General features: G+C 45.4%; 1 protein-coding gene across 2 annotated transcripts in view; it reads right to left on the bottom strand.

Annotated features, from left to right (window-relative positions):
• Positions 1-445: 445 nt before the first annotated feature.
• Positions 446-22,489, bottom strand: part of Thoc5 (THO complex 5) — a 33,585-nt gene continuing 11,541 nt past the window's right edge. Inside the window, exons 8-21 of one of the 2 annotated variants that reach the window (XM_005396212.1) lie at positions 18,815-18,947; positions 18,051-18,086; positions 16,278-16,355; positions 15,642-15,682; positions 15,279-15,378; positions 13,514-13,622; positions 9,462-9,563; positions 8,615-8,711; positions 8,258-8,372; positions 7,206-7,309; positions 6,973-7,060; positions 4,610-4,725; positions 3,372-3,562; positions 446-651 (exon numbers count right to left, since the gene is read on the bottom strand). In XM_005396212.1, coding sequence (XP_005396269.1) covers positions 588-651; positions 3,372-3,562; positions 4,610-4,725; positions 6,973-7,060; positions 7,206-7,309; positions 8,258-8,372; positions 8,615-8,711; positions 9,462-9,563; positions 13,514-13,622; positions 15,279-15,378; positions 15,642-15,682; positions 16,278-16,355; positions 18,051-18,086; positions 18,815-18,947 — 1,374 coding nt within the window. In that variant the 3' untranslated portion in view covers positions 446-587. The remainder of the gene's footprint in view (positions 652-3,371; positions 3,563-4,609; positions 4,726-6,972; positions 7,061-7,205; positions 7,310-8,257; positions 8,373-8,614; positions 8,712-9,461; positions 9,564-13,513; positions 13,623-15,278; positions 15,379-15,641; positions 15,683-16,277; positions 16,356-18,050; positions 18,087-18,814; positions 18,948-22,489) is intronic. The other variant, XM_013520426.1, reaches the window with a different exon arrangement.

The raw sequence follows: 22,489 nt of genomic DNA on the forward strand, positions 1-22,489 counted from the left end.
ACTGCTGACTTTGGCTTCTCCTGCAACTTAATGGCAGAGACCTAGGATAATACATACCAAGAGAATAAGGACTACCTCCTTTCCCCAAACAAAACCAAGTAATAGCCGGGCATGGTGGTGCACGCCTGTAATCCCAGCACTCCCAGCACTCGAGAGGCTAACGTGGGAGGATTGTTGTGAGTTCGGGACCAGCCTGGGCTACAAAGTGAGCTCAAGGCCAGCCTGAATTGCACAGTGAGACCGTGCCTCAAAAAGACAAAAACAAGTAATGTGTATGTAGTCAAGAGAGCGGCATCTCTCTGCAGAGTCCTGTTTTCTCTGCACTCTGCTTTCTTAGTCACTTTACAAAGCCTGTCCATAAATGTTTCTTCACACTGGGAGGTGGCTCCCACCTGCTCTTTGAAAGTGCAAAGCTACCTCCCCAAGAAGCCACAGAAAACGGGCATTTGGTCAGGTGACACTTTTATTGGATACTGTCTGTGGAGACTATAAAGAGCCATATGTGAACAAAGAAGAAAGCAGAAGCCCAGTACTTGAGGTGACATTTGAGGCAGGATCTTGGGGGAAGCAACTGGACGAGTGGGAGGTCAGCGATGGCTGAAGAATCCCTGAGGATGGTTATATTTAAATGGCTTCATCCTACTTGGACCCCTAGAGAAACAGAAGGTACAGCAGTTAATATCGTGCCTTCTAACCTGATAAAATTACAGCTCATTCACACAAGGAATGCCACACAGCTGTTAAGGGAAAATAAAAAAAAAAGCAAAGTTAGATGACACAGGACACTGTGAGAAAAGCAGACCACAGCAGAGTAAGGTGTGACATGATTTTTGTAAAAATGTCACTATGTGCTTGCAGATGTGTGAACACAGACCTGGCAGGGTCCTGACAGTGGATACTTTGGGATAGGGTTTGGGAACCCCCCAGATCTTAGATTACTGCTGTTTATATCCTTAACTGCAAATATGCTTTATTTCTATAATTTAAAAAACAGTAAAAGGAGAAATTTAAAAACCCCTCTTGCCGGCAGGAGCCTGAGATTGAAAAGAATCTGCACTGTCTGTCAGGAGCTGTGAGCTTATACTTACTACCTTGTAAGTGCCATTTCTACCATTTTATAGATTGTAAAGATGAACACACAGGCTCAGGGAGGTGCAATGTCTGCCCAACACCATGTGGCCAGGAAGAGCCAAAATCCAGAAACGGGTCTGATGTCCAAGCCTGTTTGCCACAGGAAGGCTGACAGTCCTGGTTGGGAAGGGTCAGGCCTGCGTCCAGACTCTTGATACTGTGAAGCTTGGGTGCTATAGCTGTATTCTGGGTTCCCAAGCAAATTTCACACGCCTCTTCCATACCACTCTGTAGGGAAGGGATGCTACCCACGACTGTCTAACTGACATTCAATGGTAACCAGAAAGTGATGCCCTGGGTCTTGGTTTTAAGGGACACTGTGCATACGTATGCACGCATACATGCGTTTGTGCATGTTTATGAGCATGTTTGTGTATATGTATGAGTATGTGTGAGCGAGACAGGGATCATAAAGAGGGGAGAAAGGTTTTTATTCCACCACCAGGGGCTGAGTAAGCACTATGCTGCTTGGCACTTTCTACACTCCAGCTCACTGACCGTCATCTTCCCAATGACGTGAGGTAGGTGCTCTTTTACAGATGAGAAACAAGCTCAGAGGAGCTAGACTCATCACAGACAGGAGCTGGAACCTCTTGGGGCCTCTTTCTGGCCCCAAAGGTCTGGCTCAAATCCATGATGTCACATGCCACCTAACACCAGAAGGACACTGTCACCAAGGGGACCATCTAGGCACAGTACTGATGGAAAAGCCTCAGTCTGACAGTTGCCAGCCAGGGCTCTCTGGCTGCCCACATCAGCACTCTACAGCCTGGCCCTCAGGCCCAATCCCAATCCCAAGCGGTGAGGTGGACCCCAGGCCAAGAGCTTCACAACTCCTCCATTCCAGCAGTCACGCAGTTACCTGGATCTGAATTATCAGAAGACCACCTTCCCTGAGTACTGACAGAGGAGCTGCCACTTCAGGAAACAGGTTCTTTGGGAAGCACTCAAGAAGAGGAATTAAGCACAGGCAGTAGGGGAGTTCCCACCCTGGAAATGTGCTACAGTGGGCTGGGAGGGTGTCATGGACAAGGTGAGATCTCACACAAACCCAACAGGGAGCACAAGTCCTAGAAGGCACCAATGTCCAGCCAGCAGCTCTGCCCCCCTGCAGCCTCAGGGAGTGGAGTTGTTTATTATCAGACAACACAATGCACCAGACAAGGGGAGGTGCCAAGTTAGGGGAAGAATGCTGGGACTAAAAAAAAAAAGTGCTGGGACTGGCTGAGAACAAAGAGAGGGGAAGATAAGGCACCACTCAGACTGACGGGGACAAGGGGACATCCTCATTAGAAAGACCATGGTCCAAACTGCTCCTGCCCAACTCCTTGCCCAGAGTAGGGGACTCTGCAGTTTTGCAAAAACAAGCACATGAGTTAGGGGATAAGAGGGAAAGGAACGACCCAATACCAAAGAGAAAGGAAAAGTAGCCAAAGATGCCGTGAGCCCAGGCACTCTAAACACCAAGTCATCGGGTCCTAGTGGCCTACTCTTGTGTTTGCAGCACACTTTACATGAGTATCTGACTCATCACGAGCTAGGAGGTACCTCTTCCACCACCTAGCAGAAGTGACTCTTCTGTGGTCACTGCACTCACTTCTTCCTTGGGAGCTCTTCCTTCTGTGATGCCTGACTGCCCGGAGCTGAGGGTCTCACCTGCTAGAGACTACAGTGACTCCTGGGGACTGTGGGGAAGCCCTTATTTGAGCTGTGTGTGGTGGCGCAACCCTATAATCTCAGCATCAGGAGGCTGAGGCAGCAGGATTGTTGCGAGTTAGATACGAGCCTGGGCCACAAAGTGAGCTCAAAGCCAACCTGATCTGCATAGAGACCCTATCTCAAAAAAGACAAAAAAAACTCACAAAAAACAAAAAACCCTTATTTGGTGATTAAAAGCAAACAAACTCTATTGTTTTCCACAGAAACTCCTGAGAGTTCAGCCAAATCCTCTTTAGTTCATTGCCTGGCACTGCTGACTTGGTTGGGTGGCGCCTTCCAGGGAGTGTTGGTGAAGGACTGAAATAAAGCTGCAGAAGAAGCTTCCAGAAGGAGGGACCGAGCTCCTCCAGGAAATCCAGCAGCAGGATTTAAATTTCTGTTGTGAACAGAGACAAGAATACCTGCATGCAAGAGCACATGCTCTCCTCACCTGGCCCTGCACACTGAGACCTAATACCTGCAGGGCTCTGATCTCTGCCTGAGGTCCCCACAAGTCACCAGAGCCCCATCCCTCCCCTTACCTGAAAAGCCGCAGACACATCTTCTCCTGGGGAAACTCCTTGGGTCCCTCCACACTGTCGTCGTGGCTCTCGGTCTCCAGGTAGACGTCCAGGAGCACGCACAGCCGCTGCAGCTGGTTGGTCAAGAGCTGGTGACCGGGCCGAGGGCCGCAGAGCTCTTTGTAGCACACATTGACCTCGCTCTCCATGGCCTGCACAGGTGGGAAAGCCAGCGCCTCAGCTCTCCCTTCTGACCATACGGGCCAGGCTTATGTCCCCAGATGTATCTGAGAGCACCACGAGAACTGTGGCTGGTACCACTACTGTAGCTGGGCCTGTGCTGGAGCTGTATTGTACTGACCTGGGGCCCCCACCCTTCAACACATTAGAGTCCTCCTGATTTTGATCCATTACCTTCCTTGCTTCAAATACCCACAACCAGAGATAAGCGTGTAGAGAAAGACTCTCAAGACCCAAGTCTGAAGGTGCTAGGGTTAAAAATGGTCTAAAGCCAGAAGGGTGCTACCAATCCACACCAACAAGCATGACCATCAGTAACAGCTGCAGCCATCCAATTCACTGTCATCTCATTCCACTTTCTAGAATGTTTTTGAGTTTTTTCGTATCTTCAAAGAAGCCCAAGAGGGCCTTTCAAGGCAACTATTTTATAAATGGGGAAACCCAGGGGACCCAAGGTAGGTAAGGGGGTGAGATGGGTCTATGCCACTGGTGGTGAACCTGTCACACACACTGCAGGCCCCTCTCTGTTAGCATGTGAGCCAACTCACCCCAGCATGACCGCATTATTTTATTTCTAAGCTAAAGCCACAGTATTCATGGTGGCACATGCCTATAATCTCGGCACTGGGAGGCTGAGGCAGGAGGATCACTGTGAGTGTAAGGCCAACCTAGGCTACAAAGTGAGTTCAAGGCCAGCCTGAACTGCATAGTGAAACCCTGTCTCAAAAAGACAAAACAAAACAAAACAAACAAAAAAATCCCTCAATCCCTCAGTAGTCAAGTTTAACTGCAGTGCTGGCATTTTGTGATAACTGGATTTTGGGTTGCAGCTTGGACACTTGGTCACTAAGAGGTTTACATCACTGGTCTAGGCCCTTTCTTCTGCTATACCACATAGGGCCCAGCATATTCTCCAAATCTGACCGGCCCTTGTCCCAGGAACTGATGCAGGTTCTGCCACAACCCATCTCTCCAGAGGGCTCTCTCTGTTTCTCCCGTTGCCCCTCTGTGGGCCTTACCCGAATGTTGTCATCGTTGCTGTTGGTTTTCTCTCCTTTCCAGTTCAGACAGAGCTGGAAAATGGGTGGGATGGAGGAGTAGCCAGGGTTCAATACTACAGCAGCCTGGAGTTTGGCTGGGAAGAGGAGGGGAAAAAAATCAGCCCATCCTGCCAGCATGGCACCCTCCCCACTGGATCTGAGGCCAGCTCAGATGTCTCCTAACCCCAGTGCTGCAGAGTACACTGTGGTACGAATGGTTCCACAATCTCCTAAATGGAATGGCCAGGTTGCAGAATGTGAGGCCTGGTAACTCTGGTCTCTCCAAGGAGAGACCATGCCACAAAGGCATGGGCTTCTTGGCATCTGGTCCACTTTGGGCTTGTCCCCAAGATTAATTTGCTGCTTTAATTGCCATTTCCTTATTTGCCAGGAGGTTAAGAAATTTTCCATGTGAAAGCTTACTGTTTTTCTTTTGAAATAGTGTTGCTGTAATTATTGTATCAGCAGTTACATCAAATATATATTCTCTAATCTCTTTTATATATTTTATTATGTGAAATTCTGGTTGGGTTCTTGTTGGGGGGGTTCTTTTTTCTTTGGTGCTGGAGATTGAATATAGGGGTGCTCTTCCATTGAGCTACAGTCCTTTTTCAGATATGGTCTTGCTAAGTTGCTTGGGCTGACTTTGAACTCGCAATCCTCCTGCCTCAGCCTTTCAAGTAGCTGGAATGACAGGTATGTACCTCCCTGCTTGGCTTGAAATTCTTAATGGTCAACATTTATTGATTCCTCACTATACTTCAGGTTCTGTGCTCAATCCCTTAAGCATGTTTTATTTCATCCTAACAATGATTCTATGCGACAGCCATAATTCTCCTTATAGCCATTTATAGATGGGGAGACAGCCTCTGCCAAAACTTCTGCATCATTTAACAGCCGCAAAGCAGCAAGGCTGAGGTTAACTGGAACTGCTTGATGTCAGAGCTATGTTCATAATCTTTAAAAGAAATACCTGCATTATTTATCACTATCTTTATTTTTCCTCTGGTGATAGCTTTTGTTTTTATCACCCGGATGACATCTATCCTCTCCATCAACAGGCAGTATCTTAGAACCTGTGATGGTTTGGATATGGTGTGTCCCCCACAGGTCCATGTGCTAGAAAGCTGGCCCCTGGTGTGGTGGTACTGAGAAGCAGCAGAACCTTTGAGAGGTAAGGCCTAGCGGGAGGGAGTTAGGTCTTGGGAAGGGGATGCTGTTCTCTGAAGGGATTAATGTGGATTTCTAGGACTCTGACTAGCCCCAGACAGAAAGTTGTTATAAAAAGATCAAGCCATAGCCAGGTGTAGTGGCATTATGGGCAACTGAGGCAGGAGGATGGTGTTATCCCAAGTAACTCAGCAAGACCTTGTCTCAAAAAAAAAGTAATAAAAAAGGGATGAGGATATAGCTCAGTGTGAAGGTCCTGGGTTCAATCCCCAGTATTGTGCCCCTCCAAAAAATGATCAAGCCTGATTCCTGATTCCTCTCTGGCTTCCTGTCTCACCATGCGTTCTCTTCCACACATGATCCTACAATTGTGATACCATTCACTATGAAGCCCTCACCAGAGACCAAACAGATGGGACCACCTGATAATGAACTTCCAGCCTCCAAAAATGTACGGTAAATAAACTTTTCTTTACTTTATAAAGTACCTAGCCTCAGGAATGTTGTTATAGCACCTAAAAATAAAGTAACACAGAACTACAGACAACTTCCTCTGCTTGCCCATCTACAGCAGTGAGCCTCGGGAGTGATATTGTGTGGGCAGTGCCAGGCCTACTGCACTGGAGTGAGACAACTGCACAACAACCCAGGCATAGCATCTGCGTAGCTCCAGTAGGAAGCCCTGGCACAGTCAGATGCCAAAAGCAGGAGGAATCACAGTTCCCAATGCCCCAACGCCTCTAAAGAGAGTACAAGGACCACAGAAAAGGGAGAGAGGTCCTGCGACCCTGCCCATTACAACCCGAGAGTGACACCTCTGCCCATTGGTGATGCGGGCACAAAGGGAGGTGTGATGCTACAGAGCAGTAAGGTGAAAGGCAGAGAGCTCAGGCTCAGAGGTCAGCCTGGGTTTGTAATGTTAACTATAAAACAGGAATAAAATTACCACTCTGGAGACTGCTGTAACAACTAAATGTCATAAAGCATGGATGTGCCTGTGCTGCAGAACTAGTCTTCCACAGAACAGTGGCTCTCAAAATCACCACTATGAGCTAAGTCCCTGTGGCAGGATTCCAAGATCTTTTGCTTCCCTTGGCCAAGCCTCAGATATGTTTGAGTCTCAGCAGCTCCTCTGGACTAAAACCACTGTCATCAGGACAGCAACTACCTACCTGTGCCCCTTTCAATGAGCGCCATGTAGTAGAGATTGGTGTCCCCAGCCAGTCCCGCCTCCACAATGTCCTTGGTGAAATGCAATTCCTACAACAGGCATCACAGACGCTGAGTAAGCTGCTGGCCTCTCAGTCAATCCCCTGCCCTTCTGGTGGGGGTAAAGAACTAAAAGGTGGTATGATCATATAGTCCTCAGGATAGCAAGACTGAACCATCAGTGCTTTCCACTTACCATATAATCTTCATGGGCAACTGTCACCCACTTCACCAGGCGAGAGACAACCTTGGCAGGGAAGAGGTACTGGCAATCACTGGTAACTGGCACAATGCCGTGTTCTAAAGTGAAGCAAGACAGGTGGTGTCACAAGTAGTAATTAAGTACCACAGCTGGGTAACTAGCATCTGTCTGGGCTCTATGTAGGGCAAAGGTGGGCCTGCCATCTGTCCAGCTACACCTGGCACTCAAGAGGTACCAAGGGCAACACATGCCAGGAATACAGGCACACCAACCTGACCTTCATCCAGAACTATGTGCTGGTAACCAGAACCCAGCATGAACAATGTGCTTTACTTTTAATATAAGTGGTGGCCAGCAAAACAAAAAGCCCTGCAGCCAAAATCAGTGTTGGTGCCTCTGCAGCAGTGACTGTGAATTGAACCATATAGCCCAAAGGGCTGTGTTTTCAGAGCTGACCTTGACGGAGGAAATGACTGAAGTGTTCTGTGTCATTTCCTCAAAGGGACAGAGCCAGAGAACTACTCCAGGGTAAATTCCTGCTGGTGTTACAATATACAAATATGTCAACACAGTAATGACTGTCCCCGATGACAATCTCCCAACCTTGGGACCACACACACTCAGCAGTGCTGATGCGGAACAAGGCCCAAAGGAAGGACGGGACGGGCAATGAATGCTGCCCTAGAGAGACAACATCCATGCAGAACCTGAAAACTTATTTGGGGATTGGGGATTGGGGTGGGGGGGCTATAGATGGGTCCTAGAAACCTAATGCCTTTCCTCAGTTGACTCTTTTAGATCAGAAAGATTTGACCTCTCCCACCCCCACCCCCACCCGGCACATGTCTTGTCAATGTCTGTAACTTACAGACCTACGATGAGCTGCTCTGATTAGTCTGTGAACTTGTCTAATGCCCCTACTCATAAAGGCAGAATCCAGGTCTCCTTTATTAGTCCTTGGAACTGAGAGTTTTGAGTGTAAGGGTGTTGTTTTTGTCCCTATGTTATTAAGTGGCTATTAAGGCCCAGCAGCAATATTAGCTTACCCAGGGACGCAAACTGTTTGTGGAGAGCCAGTCGGGACTGCACCCTGGTCTTCAGTAGCTTCATGGTTGTTTCCATGTGGCTGGCGCTCAGGGAGTGGTCGGCAATCACCGTGTGCTGTGAATGACAGTGAGAGGTACACATCTGAAAACTTCCCTTCCCTTCCGCCAGGTACCATATCTCTCCCGGCCTGGACCACCCACACCTCAGGGTGGGTGCCTATAGCAATGGCAGGGTGTACCCACTGTGACAGGCCAGGCGCTGAGTCTTGGCAAGACCACCACCAGCTGCTGGGCTCCCAAAGAACTGTGGCTAGGCAGGGAAGTCCTCAGCCAGGGGGACAGGGCCAAGGTACCTACCTGGGGTTGCTCTTTGGGGAAGTGGAGGCCTCCCAGCTTCTGTACCCACAAATAGGGATGACCTAGGTCAAGTACATAGTCTCTCAAAGTCAAAATGCTGCAGAAAAAGACAACAAAATCATTCCATAAATTATTTGTGCACACGCCTATAATCCCAACACCTGGGAGGCGGAGGCAGGCTGCAAGATCAAGGCCAGCCTGAACTGCCTAGTGAAACCCTGTCTCAAAAACACAAAAAAACCCACAACAATTCTGTTGTAGTCTGCAGATACAGTCCTATCCTCCACTGTCTTGCATATAGGCCAGACCCTTGGGCCTCCCTGAGATCATAGTCAAGCAACCTCCAAAAGGTGCTTAATTTTATCAGCTTTCTGGAGCAGATACCTACTTTCCTTTGCGGCCTTTTAACTCAAAAAACAAAAAAAAAAAAACAACACAAAAAAACCTCAAATGAAAAGGCAGTATACTGATTTCTGCATTAGTCAACCCATATATAAAATGCTTAAAAAAATTTTAACCCTCAGAAACTTAAAATGTTATACATTTTTATATCACTTCTTTTTTCCCCCGATGCTGGGGATGAAACCCAGAACCTGATGTATGCCACTGATGTGCTAAGTTACACCTCTCAGCTCTTACGGTTTGTATTTATGTTCCCCAACCCTTCTCCAATTCTTTTCCACCTTTTTATGGCATCCCTTTACCTTGTAAGCAAACAAATGTGCACCCCAGCCCTGTGTCCTCCCTGTCCTCTGGCCCCACCAGGTCTTTGGCTTGGACTTGAGCCACAGACAAGAGACATTCAGAAGCAGAGAGGCCAGGAGAGGAGCAAACACTGCTGACTTACCCAACTTTATCAAACTGATACTGATTGGCTGGATTTGGAGTTTTCTTTCCATGATCACCAGGATACAAACAACTCAACACTGAGTCAGGAGACAGCAAGTCCCTGTAAACAGGAAAAGAGACTACAGTGAAAATTCTGGTCAGTATCTTGCCTCAAGGTAGGCCTGGGCACCTGAAGGTGGTAGTTCCTCTGTTCATTGATGCGTGAGGCCATACTTTATTGAATGCTTCCTGTGGGCTGGGCTCTTTATGGGTCTGAGATCAGTGGACTCACAACCATACAAGATAGGGAGAATTATCATTTTCATTTTCCAAGGGAGAAACTCAAGGCTTTGAAAGATACACCTTGTCCAAATTCATGCTATTATTAAATGCCAGAGCCAGGGTATGCACTGATTAAAAGAGAGTAGCATTTATTTTAATTTTTTGAGACACGTTCATGCTATGTAGTTCAGGCTGGCCCCGAACTCATGGTGATCCTCCTGCTTTACCCTCCTAAGTGCTGGGATTATAGGTGTGTGCCACCACGCCCAGCCAAGAGTAGTATTTTTAACCACATTTTGGGTGGGGGGGTTAAGCTTAGTGTTAGCCTGACTTCAGTTCTTGGGATTGAGCCCAGAGTCTTTGCACCGAGCTGTATCTCTAGCCTTTTTTAACTGTCTATTTTGAGACAGGGTTTTGTTAAGTTGCTAAATTGCCCAGCCTGGGGTTGAACTTGCAATCTTTCTGCCTCAGCCTCCCAGAGTGTTGGGATTATAGGCATGTGCCACCATGCCCAGCTTTTTCTAGTTCCTCATAAAATATAGTCTTTTTGAGACAGAATTTTTGAGACAGAATTTCACTATGCAGTTCAGGCTGGCCTCAAACTCTCAGCAATCCTCCTGCCTTAGCATTTTTTTTTTTTTTGCCTTTTTGAGACAGGGTCTCACTCTGCAGTTCAGGCTGGCCTTGAGCTCACTTTGTAGCCCAGGCTGGTCTCGAACTCGTAACGATCCTTCTGCCTCAGCCTCCTAAGTGCTGGGATTACAGGCATGCGCCACCATGCCTGGCCTCCTCATAAAATATAATAAAATATAATAAGCTGTCATCCTACTATGCTGTAGACTATCAGAACTTACTCCTGTGTATTTTGGTTCCTGTTATCCAATTTGTTTTAATCCTCCCTCCTCCCAACAAAAATTTATAGTAAAATGAAATGATTTCTATTATAATACTAGAAATAATTATGATTTTCATAGAAGCAGAACAAACTCCTTTTCCCAGAAAGAACAAGTGCACAGCTTTGGAGCTCTACCTCTCTTTGATCAAGTCTCACGATAATCACAGAAAAAAGCCTCCCTTATATGCTCAGAAAAAGATACTATCACATGCACTGGAGACAAGGTGACCCAGTGCTATAAGCAGAGAAAGTGATGCTACTGCCACCCACATGGGATGATTAGGGCACAGTCTGTAATTAAATGTGACAAGCAGAGAAGAGATGGTGTGGAGGATAATGTAGTAATTTTATCACAAAGGATGACATGTCCCTTTTTTTCTGAACCAACAGGGGGTTCTCCTTCATCTTTCTAAGGATAGCATCAGAAGCAACTCAAGCAAGACACACTCGCCCTGCTGCTCTGAGTCACAGGGACACTTTACCCCAGCATGCCTGCAAAAACTAAACAGTAGACAATGGCAGTTTCTAGCTCTTTCTGTTCTTTGTCTCAGTCTCCCTGTCTCTAATAGATTATTGTCCCCTTTGTTGTCTCACATGGAGAAAATAAAGTTTTTCAATCTTTTAGTCGGTGTTTATTAACTATCAATCAAAATAAAACAGAACAGCAAAAACTACATACACATGACAAGGGTTTTTAATCAACAGAACTTGATGGAAGACTCAAACCTTCTTGATAAAAATTTAAATCTGGGGCTAAAGTAAGGCTCACTGGTAAGCAAGCCCCTAAATTCTGTCCCTAACACTGGGAAAAAAAAAAAAATGAAGCTGGGTGCGATAGAACATGCTTATAACTCCAGCTACTCAGGAGGCTGAGGCAAGCAGACAGCAAGTTTGCGGCCAGCCTGGACAACTCTGTGAGACCTTGGTTAAGTAAAATTAAAAATGTCTGAGGATGTAGCTCAGCTTGCTTACCATGATCAAGGCCCTGGTTGAAACCCCAGAAATTAAAAAAGGAAAAAAGAACTACACACACAAAAGGGGCAGCTATAATCATAAAAATGTAACACCAAAACAAGGCACAATTCAAATTCAAATATTTGTTACAAAAAATTTTTTTTTGGTACCGGGAATTGAACTTGGGACCTTGCCCTTGCCAGGCAAGCACTTGTAGCACTGAGCTATATCCCCAACATTTTTTCTTTTTTTTTTTGTCTTTTTGATATACAGTTTGATATGCAGTTCAGGCTGGCCTTGAGTTCACTTTGTAGCCCAGACTGTTCTTGAACACCCAATGATCCTCCTGCCTCAGCCTCCCGAGTGCTGGGATTACAGGCATACGCCACCACGCCCGGCTTATATCCCCAACCTTGTTACAAAATTTTCATGGCAAGAAAGAGATTAAATTTTAGAAAAACCAAAGAAAAGTAAAAGTGAAAATGACTAAAACTAATTTAATAGCATTGGGGATGTAGCTTAGTGGTACAGCTTAAGGCTACCACTCATGACGCCCTGCACTCAGGACCCAGCACCAACAACAAAAGCTATCATTTACCAAGTTCCTCCTCCATGCTAAGCATATAATCTACCTCTTCACAAGCACCTTTAGGAAGGATATTACAATGACTATAAAGCAAGGAAACAAATTTTGAGACCTACAGCAGCATATAGCTCGGTGAGAAGCTGGAGTACAGCATGTAATATAGTCAGTTGGTAGCCCTGTTGTTAGCATGTTCAGCTTTCAGAGACAAGCAAGCAGATGCGCACAAGAAGCTTCATCCTGCAGGGCATGATGGCACACACCTGTAATCCCAGCACTCAGGAGGCTGAGGCAGGAGGATTACTATGAGTTTCAGGCCAGCCTGGGCTACCTAGTAACTTTGAGGCCAGCCTGAACTACACAGGGAGACCTTGTCTCAAAAACAAACAAACAAACAAACAAGCAAGCAAACAACTTCATCCTGTTCCAGGGGAGCCCTAGATATCTATTCACTCTGTTCTGCTCAGAAGCAAGCGCTGGGCTCCCTCTGCTGGGAACTGGATCAGTTCCATCCAGAGTGGCTTTTGAGAGTCCAACAACACTCTCTGGCACAGGCTGCTAAGGCAGAAGGTGGTGTGGACTCCAAGTATAGGATCTAAAACTCAGGAGACACCCTTGCCTCAGGCAGAATGGGAAGGAAAGAAGAGCCCTGCTTCAGCAGGTGCCAAACCTGAGCCTCAGTGGTCATTCTCCAGCTGACAGTGTGACTAGATCTGGGCCAGGCCAAAAGTGTTAAGCCGAGGAGGTAGTCTCAGAAGGGGAAGTTAGTTTGTCCCCAGGCCCTCTTGGTTGCCTTTCCTTCCCACACCTGGCTGTAGCACAAGACTGCCAAGGTCAAGGGCTTCATAGGGACGCTGAGGCAATTGTGACTATGCCTCTGTTCACACATCTCAAAACCTCCTCCTCAGGACACCGCATAGCCCTCCTCCCACTACACAGGTAAGGACAAACCAGAGGACTGAGTTGAGCTGGGGAGAACGAAATCCCACACCTTGGGATAGAAAGCAAAAAGGGAAAGAGTACTCTAAATCTGTCAAGCTGGTCACGGCTGCCAAATCTCATCTTTACATTTACACTCTCCAATGGTTGCAAAAAGCTGGTGGTTCTGCCCCACCCACTCAATTTGCAAACATACTGTAGTCACTTCATCATCAGCAGTGTAGCAAAAGGACTTTGCAAGTCCGAGAGTGCTTTCTAAATTCCCGTGACGTGACAGGACTCCTAGGCCGTGCAGATACAACAGAAGTCAGTGAGGCAGCAGACTTTCCTACAGCCAGAGAGAGGAATGGACGGCGGCTCCCCAGGCTCTCATCACACCGCCCTTGCATGTCCCATCCCCGCAGAACCTCTCCCATACCCTGCACTGATGGGGGTGATCAGCTCCGTGGCAGTTGTCACTTTGGCTTTCACAGTCAGGATGTTGAGGTTCATGAGGTAGTAGAAAGTCAGGTGCAGCACACTTTCATCTAAAGGGGGAGGAAGAAAACGAGGGCTCGTCTGTGAGTCAAACATATAGAGCACAGTTGGCAGTACTATAGAAAGGAAACTTGGAGACGTTTTTATAACCTCTTACTATAAAAACAAAAACGTGGCAGCAATATAATGTTGAGGGGAAAAAAGCAAAGTCTACAAATTCTTTAGTCCTCTTTCTCTCCAACAGGTGAAGCTTTACTTCCATGCCCTTGTATGGGCTAGACATGCTGAGTATGCTTCTCAGAAATACAATACGGGAAGGGAGCTCAGCAATCAAAATCAACACCATCAAAAACATGGAGACATCATATACTCCTGAAATGATGTGACAGTATGTGCTACTCTTCCCAAAGATCCCCACACTCTGTCTAACCAAGGTCATGAATGCAAAGGCAGGGTTGGGGAACTGTCATTGACTGGAAGACAATATGCAGCATGGCAACTAAAATAAAGGCACTGCGAGAGCCTGCCTTGCATCCTGAAACAGAAAAAGGACATCAGAAAAATGAGGAAACTCTGAACGATCTTATAGATTTGTTAATAGTATTGGCCTAATAAAATTAATACTAGCTTTACGCCAGGCATGGTGGCAAACACCTGTAATCCTAGCACTCAGGAGGCTGACCCAGGACTGTTGCAAGTTCAAGGCCTGCCTGGGCTACAAAGTAAGTTCAAGGCCAGCCTGAACTGCACAGCAAAATCCTGATCATTGCACTGTGGTTAATTAAGATGCTAACACCAGGGGGAGTGGGATAAACAGCATCTGGGAAGGCTAGGGTATAGTTTAGTAGTAGAGCAATTGCCTAGCATGTGTAACTGAGTCCAGTCCCCAGCATCTCTCTCTCTCTCTCTCTCTCACACACACACACAAAGAGCAGACTAGTGTGTATAGCGTATTGCCCTTCGTGTAAAAAACAAAGAGGAAGGAGATACATATAATAAATATAAACATGTGTAAGTTTCTGTAAGCACAAAATATTTCTAGAAAATACACATCTGTAACAAAGGCTGTCCTTGGAGATAAGATCATGGACTGGCATCTGAGAGCCTGGGTGAGAAGAAAACTTAAATTTCAACTAGTAACTCTTACACTGCCAGAATACTTTATTATGTGTTACGTTCTTTTCCACACAAAACCAGTTTCAAAACATTCTCTGCTGAGCTATATCCTCAGCCCTTTAAAAATTTTTTTATTATAACTGGGTCTCACCAAGTTTCTAAATTGCCCAGGCTGGGCTAAAGCATGAGATCATCCTGCCTCAGCATCCCACAGTATTGGGATTATAGGCATGCACCGCCATTCCTAGCTAGTTCATACTTTATTAAACATGTTGGTTATATTACTGAAAACCTGCATATACTCTTGCAACTTGTTCTGCGTATTTGATGTGTCAAATTCAGTAAGAGGTGTAGTTTTATTGAGCTTCCCTTATGTGTCTGGAGTTCTGCTGCTATGTTGCTAAGGTTATAGCTTTAAAAAAAAAAAAAATCAAATATGCCATGCCGAAAGGAGGAAAAACGAAAACAGAAAATCAAAATAATTTTAGGGGCAAAGAGGGCTCTGACTTGCAGGATCCCTCTGGACCTATCGCTGGCCAAACTAGATGCTGCTGGATGCCCCAGAATGAGGCCAGTGCAACCAACCAGACCTTTGCATTTCAGGTCAACCATGACTGACAGAGGGTGTCTCTTCAGCATCTCCTTGCGCTTGTCATCCAACTGAACTCCCAGGGTGGGTCGCCGCCGCTTCTGGGCAAAGTAAAGAGTCAAGCCAATAAGCACTGGTTATATGAGTCGCCCTCTTTCCTCTGCCTCCCAGTCCCGGGCCTCAAAGTTGTTGCCTGGGTCCTGCTGCCTTATCTGCCCAGGCTGCCCCTCCCAGCAGCCCGTTCTTTAGCAGTCCTCCTAGCAGTCTTCTTTCTGCTTCTAGAAAGGATCGCACCTGCAAATGAGCCAGCCTTCCGTGCAGCAGGAGGGGCCTCCTCGCCCCCTGCCAGGGAAACGACACTCACCGTGGTCTGCTCCTCCTCAGCATCTGAGTCGCTCTCATCATCTGCAGCCACACAGAAAAGGCAACAAGAAGTCAGAGGGCTCCTGATGCTCCCTGAAGCACCTCACCCACAGGAACTGAGAGGCCCAGGCTCCGTCTTTTATATATGAGCTTTAGAATAAGTAAGTTGCTGCTTCTTATTTATGAAAACATGGCAATGAAAAAAGGATGACCTATAATCCCACAACCCGTTTTCCAAAGGGCTTTTTAACATCATTTCTGTGAAACACGAGCCCCCCTGTTGGCAATGGGGTGATAACAGTAATATAAACCACAACAACAATAGCTACAATAATTAGGACTGCTATGATGCTAAGAGTCTTTCAAGCATTAGCTCGCCTAATCCACACATTAATTCTGTATGAGATATTTCTAAAGACCTTCCCCACAGTCTGAGAGCTAGTAAATGACAGGGCTGAAATCCAAAGGCAGCACTCTGTGATTGCAGGAACTACCTCAGTGCTTCTCTGCCTATCCCAAATACTGACATTAGGGTCAAGCTTCCTGCTATACAGAACCAGTCCAGCAAAATCCCAAGGACTGCCCTTAGATATTGTCTTGGTGTCCCCTGGGGAAGGCATCCCAACCTCCACTTTACCTTGGGAGTCATCGGGAGGCTTGAACAGAGCCTTGGCTTCATCCACACTACCTTCGATGGCCACAGACAAGGTTTTATCTGGGGACAAGAAAAAACTCCGTGGGAAAGCTGCTGGGAAAGGGTGCTAAGAGACACATGCAAGCCAGCACAAGAGCTGTGTTTCTCCTGCTTCCGCCCAGTAGCCTACTGACTCAGGGCAGGAGGACAAAGACCCTTTCTCCACTTGGAGAAGTACGAGGTAGGAAACTTCAATATTTTCCATCATTTATTGAATCCAAAGAGCCCATAGTACAGATTCTAGACAAAGTTCCCCAGGACTACTGGCAAATGCTTCCTTTTAGGTGCATACCAAAGCACAGAACTTTAAACCCAGTGCCTAAAGTCAGTTTCATGAAACTCTCTGCCAACTGTCCTAAAAGGTCTCACCAAAAAGCCTGAACTGTCCACATTCCAGGAACAACAGCTCTCTAAGTGCTTATTCTCTGTTCTGTAGGATACCAAGCACCTCATTCAACCAGGAGCCAAGAGCAGGCAGGAACTTGCAGTTCAATCCCAAACTTAAGTCCCTGCCCTTTTGATTCCTGGTCACATGATGTGTCACTGCTCTGAGTCTCTGCTTTCACATTTATGAAATGGGGACTTAACAAACAGTAGATGCTTTGTTGAGTGGTAAGGACCAAATGTTGTTTATCGTTTTTAAAATTTTTTTTAAAAATTAGTTTTTGGGTTGGAGATGTAGCTCAGTGGTAGATAGTTGCCTAGCATGTGTGAGGCCCTTGGTTCAATCCCCAACGGTAAAAAAAAAAATTTGTTTTTAATCTTCACAACAACCCTACAGGAATTATAGGAAACTATTATTATGCCATTTAGAGATGAGATATTTAAGGCTCAGAGAAGCTAGAAACCATACCCAGCAAGTAGATAGGCACGGACTGAAGATCAGGACTGTTCCATGTGAGCCTGACCTCTCAAGCACTGAGTGAATGGCCTGTTCCACATACCTGGCCTCATGTCTCCTTGAGCACTCCCCTTTGTTGTACTCTGCAGGCCTAGCACTCTTTCTTTTGCGGGGGGCGGGGTACCGGGAAGCAAACTCAGGACCTTGCGTTTGCCTGGCAGGCACTGTGCTGCTTGCTGCTGAGCTACATCCCCAGCCCAGGCCTAGAACTCTTTAAGATCAGGTTCTCTCCCTCTCTTCCTTTTTTTGTGATGCTATACCCCCAGCCCCTCTTCCTCCATTCTGTATAGAGTCACAGAAAACTGCAACAGTTTGTCCAGCTATACTAAAAAGGAATGGCAGATTTCCCCAAGTAGTCAACTACCTCATTTCTGGCAACCACATAAAAACCATCACATCCTAACCCAAACAAGCTGGTTAACCCCTTCAAATACTGGCAAATGCCAGACTGTTCTGTTTTCTTTCTTTTTCTTTCTTTTCTTTTCTTTTCTTTTCTTTTCTTTTCTTTCTTTTCTTTCTTTCTGGCGGTGCTGGAAATTGATCCTGGGACTTCATGCATGCTCAGCAAGGTCTACAACTGGGCTACATTCCCAACCCCCAGACTGACTTTTTTTAGTTGCTTAATCTTACATTCTTTTTGTTTGTTTGTTTGTTTGTTTTTCTCCGGTACCGGGAACCGAACTCATGACCTTGCGCTTGCCAGGTAGGCGCTTTGCCGCTGAGCTAAATCCCCAGCCCTTAATCTTACATTCTATAAGGAAATCAGAGTGGAAACCATCTGAATTTTAAACACAAAAGAAAAGAAAATTACTCACCCTGTCTAGGGGGCTGGGAGGAAGATTTCATATGAGCTGATGATGAGCGTGGGAGGGAGAACAATGGGGAGGGAGAAGACAAAAAGGACCAGGAAGACATAAGAAGAGAGACAGCAATGTGTTGGTGCCTGTGGCTGGGAGAGAAGGTATGCACTGGGTAATACATGTCTATCTGATGCAATGGGGAGGCAGGGTGGCAGTGAGGGGGAAATGTTAGGTGCTGGGTGAAAGCTGCATTAGAGCAAAAGCAAAAACTTCTCAAAACTTTAGCAGAGTCACAGGCTGCCTTTAGGTATAGTGAGGACAAAGCCTCTCACCTGGTAGTTTAGTATAATGACATGCAGCCTGTTTCAGGATGCAGAGAAAGCCTAGAAGAGCTGGCTGGGCCCTGTGCTCAATAAGCTCCCCTCCACTCCCACGCAAAGCAGAACAAGAGGCTCCAAACCACCTGCCAAGTGTGCCTTGATGGCATGAGCACCTACAAGCTCAGACGGGCTACCTGAGCACTGCACCCAAAAGCCATTCAGCCAGGCTCCTGAAAGCATCAAAGCCATCCATTCTGAAATGCCCATCAGTTAGTCTAGACTCAGGTGAGCTGATCAAAGCAGCCATGCTGGGCAAAGCAGAGGGGAGGCAGTGTCTATCACCTGAGGACTTCTGGGTGGGCCAGGGAGCTCTTCTGGGCAGGCAGGGCTTCCACATAACTCTGCAGGACACTGCTGGAGCTCCTACAGCCCTCCTCCTCCCCTGGCCCCCATACTCACCACAGGCCTGCCCATAGGCGGTGGCCTGCACAAAGAGCACGTAGAGGGGAGGTGGCAGATGTCTGGCAGTCTCATACTGCTTGTGAGCCTGGTCAAATGGCATGAACAGGTACTCCTGCACTGGGAGGGAAGCCTGTACGGAACAAAAAGAGGGGTTCCATTTTTCTTTTCTTTTTTCTTTCGGTGCTGGAGATTGAACCCAAGACCTCAGGAATGCTAAGCACTCACTCTACCACTGAGCTTCATGAAGCCTTCCTTTTCCTTTTAGCCCGTCTACAAAGGTATACATAGTTGCTCTGTAACTGTATATGGTTTTTATTTGGTAAAAGGTGGTATAGCTGGGTGTGATGGCACACACCTGTAATCCCAGCGCTCGGGAGGCTGAGGCAGGAGGATTGTTTTACAAATTTTGAGACCAGTCTGGGCTACAAAGTGAGCTCAAGGCCAGCCTGAACTGCATAGACAGACTCTGTCTGGGGGGGGGTGGTGCGCGGGGGGAAGGTGGTACATGTAAACTAACAATGTAGAGATAGATAAAAGGTCAACAAACACACACACACAAAAGAAAAACAAACACACACACAAAAATTGTAGTTCCTCCCCCACAATATTGGAGATTGAATACAAGGGAGCACAGAGCTCTATTCCTATCCTACCCCTTCTTTTTAAAAATTTTTTATTGTGGGATAGTCTCTCTAAGTTGCCTTCTGCCTCAGTCTCCCATGTAGATGGTATTATAGGTATGTGCTTAGCTAACTATATTTCTTTATATCAGCAACAAAATAAGAAAATGAAATATTAAAAAGATACCATTTCAAGCTGAGCATGGTGGCACACACCTGTAATCCTAGCACTTGGGAGGCTGAGGCTGGAGGGTCATCGTGAGCTCAAAGACAGCTTGGGTTACATAGAGTTAAAAGCTAGCCTGAACTACACAGTGAGACTTTGTCTCAAAAAAAAGGTACCATTTCTTTTTTGTGTTTTTTTTTTTTATGGAAAAATATAACAACATTTCATAAGAAAATAATAGAATTACAACAATTAATACACAGTGTACCATTTTTGATTGTATGAACAGTACAAGGCCCAGGCATGGTGGCATATACCTATAATCCCAGCACTCTGGGAAGTTAAAGCAGGAGGAACATAAGTCTGAGCCCAACCTCCACAATTTAGCAACTTGGTTTTTTTTTTTTTGGTTTTTCTCCGGTACCGGGAACCGAACTCACGACCTTGTGCTTGCCAGGCAGGCACTTTTGCCGCTGAGCTAAATCCCCAGCCCCCAATTTAGCAACTTTATCTCAAAAAACAGAGTGAGAGGCACTGGGAATGATATTCCTCAGGAGCAAAATTGCTGGGTTCAATCCCTAATACTGAAAAAAAAAAAAAAAAATCAATCAACCTCTCTCTCTTTATTATATCTATCTATCTATCTAGGGACTGAGGATGTACTTCAGTGGTAGAGAACTTCCCTAGCATGTACAAGGCTCTGGGTTTGATTCCCCCCCACCACTCAAATCAAAACAAGAAAAAAATGTGTTATGCTCAACATCACTGTCCCTAGGGAAATGAAAATCAAAGCCATAATTACATACCCTCCAAAACAGCTAAAATTAAAGACTGACAACATAAACATTTGTAAAGGATATGGAACAATCACAACTTTCATATGGTACTGGTGGGAATTTTCATAAATCAATGCAATTACTTTAGAAAATGGTTTCAGTGTTTACCAAAGATAATTATATAGACAGCAAACTCTGTATGACCCAGTAATTTCACTAGTGTGTATATAGTTAACAAAAATAATGTATATACACATAGCTACCAACCTACAAAGATTTACAGCAATATTACTTATAATAGCCCCAAATTAGAAATATTTGAAATCAAACACTAAATATCAATGAAATAAGTGAACTGGTACTCACGGTATCACAGATAAGTTTCACAAACTATCACTGAGTAAAAGAGGCTAGACATAAAAGCACAGATACAATTCTATTTGCATAAAGTTGAAAAGAAAAGGCAAAACCTATGATTTTATTTTTTTTAATTTTTTTTTTTTAAACCTATGATTTTATAAGATAAAGTTACTGAGGATAGGAGGAAATACTGTCTGGGAAAGTAAGGGAGCTTCTACAAAACTGACTTTCAAATGAGTCAAGCCCTTTTCAGAAGGAGCAGATTTGCCAACCACTTCTAGAAAACTGGTAATGTTCTGTCTCTTCATTTTGGGTGGCTATACAGATATGTTCATTCAGTGAATATTCATTCAGCTGTACACTTATGTGACTTCTGAGTATGCTTCTTTGTATGTAAAACTATTATTTTTGTGCCAGGCTTTTTTTTTTTTATTGGTACCGGGAATCAAACTCATGACCGCCAGGCAAGAACTTATGCCGCTGAGCTATACCCCTGGCCCTGGTGCCAGGCCTTATGCAGTCTACCACGAGCTGCATCCCCAGCCCTGTAAAATCATTTCTTTTTGTCTTGTTTTGAGACAGGGTTTTGCTATGCAGTTCAGGCTGGCCTTGAGCTCCCAGTGATCTTTCTGCCTCAGCCTAACTGCTGGGATTATAGGTATGCACCACCATTCTCAGACTGATTTTTTTGGGGGGTGGGGTGGGGTTTTCACTGTTCGTAGGCTGGTCTCAAATTCGTGGGCTCAAATGATCCTACTATCTCAGCCTCCCAAGTAGCTGGACTACAGACATGCATGACATGTCCGGCTATGTTTTTACAAAGTAACATATATGTTACATCAGAAAATTGTACACAGCTCATATACAGCAATATCTCCCAGGCTGAAGCCCCCAAAGGTAAATTATTGGTTTGGTGTGAATATACGTTTTTGTAAGAACACACAAAACTCACACATATATATCCACACAAATACTTTGCAAACCAAGGCATACAAAACAAATCAAACTGTGGGATGGGGATGTGGCTCAGTGGTAAAGTTCTTGCCTTGCATGCTCAAGGCCCTGGGTTTGATCCCCAACACCACACACACTAAAAAGAAGAATAAAAATAAAATAACTTCTAAAATTAAAAAAAATAATCAAACCGTGTTCTACACACTGCACTTTTAAATACTATACTATAATAAGTCTTTCTCATAGTTATAAGGCTGTGCTACATAAACATGTATTTAACCTGTATTCTACTTACGGACATTTGTAGTTTGCACTTAACAGGATAAAATTTAACCACACAGAGGATATAGAGTGTTGAATACAACCCAAACTTTTAGTTTCCATTTTCTTTTTCTTCTGTTATGAAGTCTTATGCTTCATAATAGAGTATTTTTTGCTAACAACTCTAATTCTATGCTTAGAGTTGAAGATGCAGACTTTGCCAAGTCCTAGAAAACTGAATTGATAATTTCTCTAGGGTCCTTTTACAAAGTTCCTCCATATTAGCCATTTATCCTGCTTCATAAAACTGTAAGCATTTAGAACAAATCTGGCCTCACAAAGCAAACAAAAATCAGGTCACCTATATAGAAAGACATTCTATTTTATAAATAAATTGGGAACTTTCCCTCCTAAGGTACTTACTGGCTTTCAAATGAGTCAAGCCCTTTTCGGAAGGAGAAGATTTGCCAACCAGTCTGGCCCCAAGGTGCCTTTAAGGGACCCTAATAGACATTCACAAGAAGACTTGGGCTAG

Source organism: Chinchilla lanigera, unplaced genomic scaffold (genome assembly GCF_000276665.1).
Source record: "Chinchilla lanigera isolate Chin_1 unplaced genomic scaffold, ChiLan1.0 scaffold00054, whole genome shotgun sequence".
Lineage (NCBI taxonomy): Eukaryota > Metazoa > Chordata > Mammalia > Rodentia > Chinchillidae > Chinchilla > Chinchilla lanigera.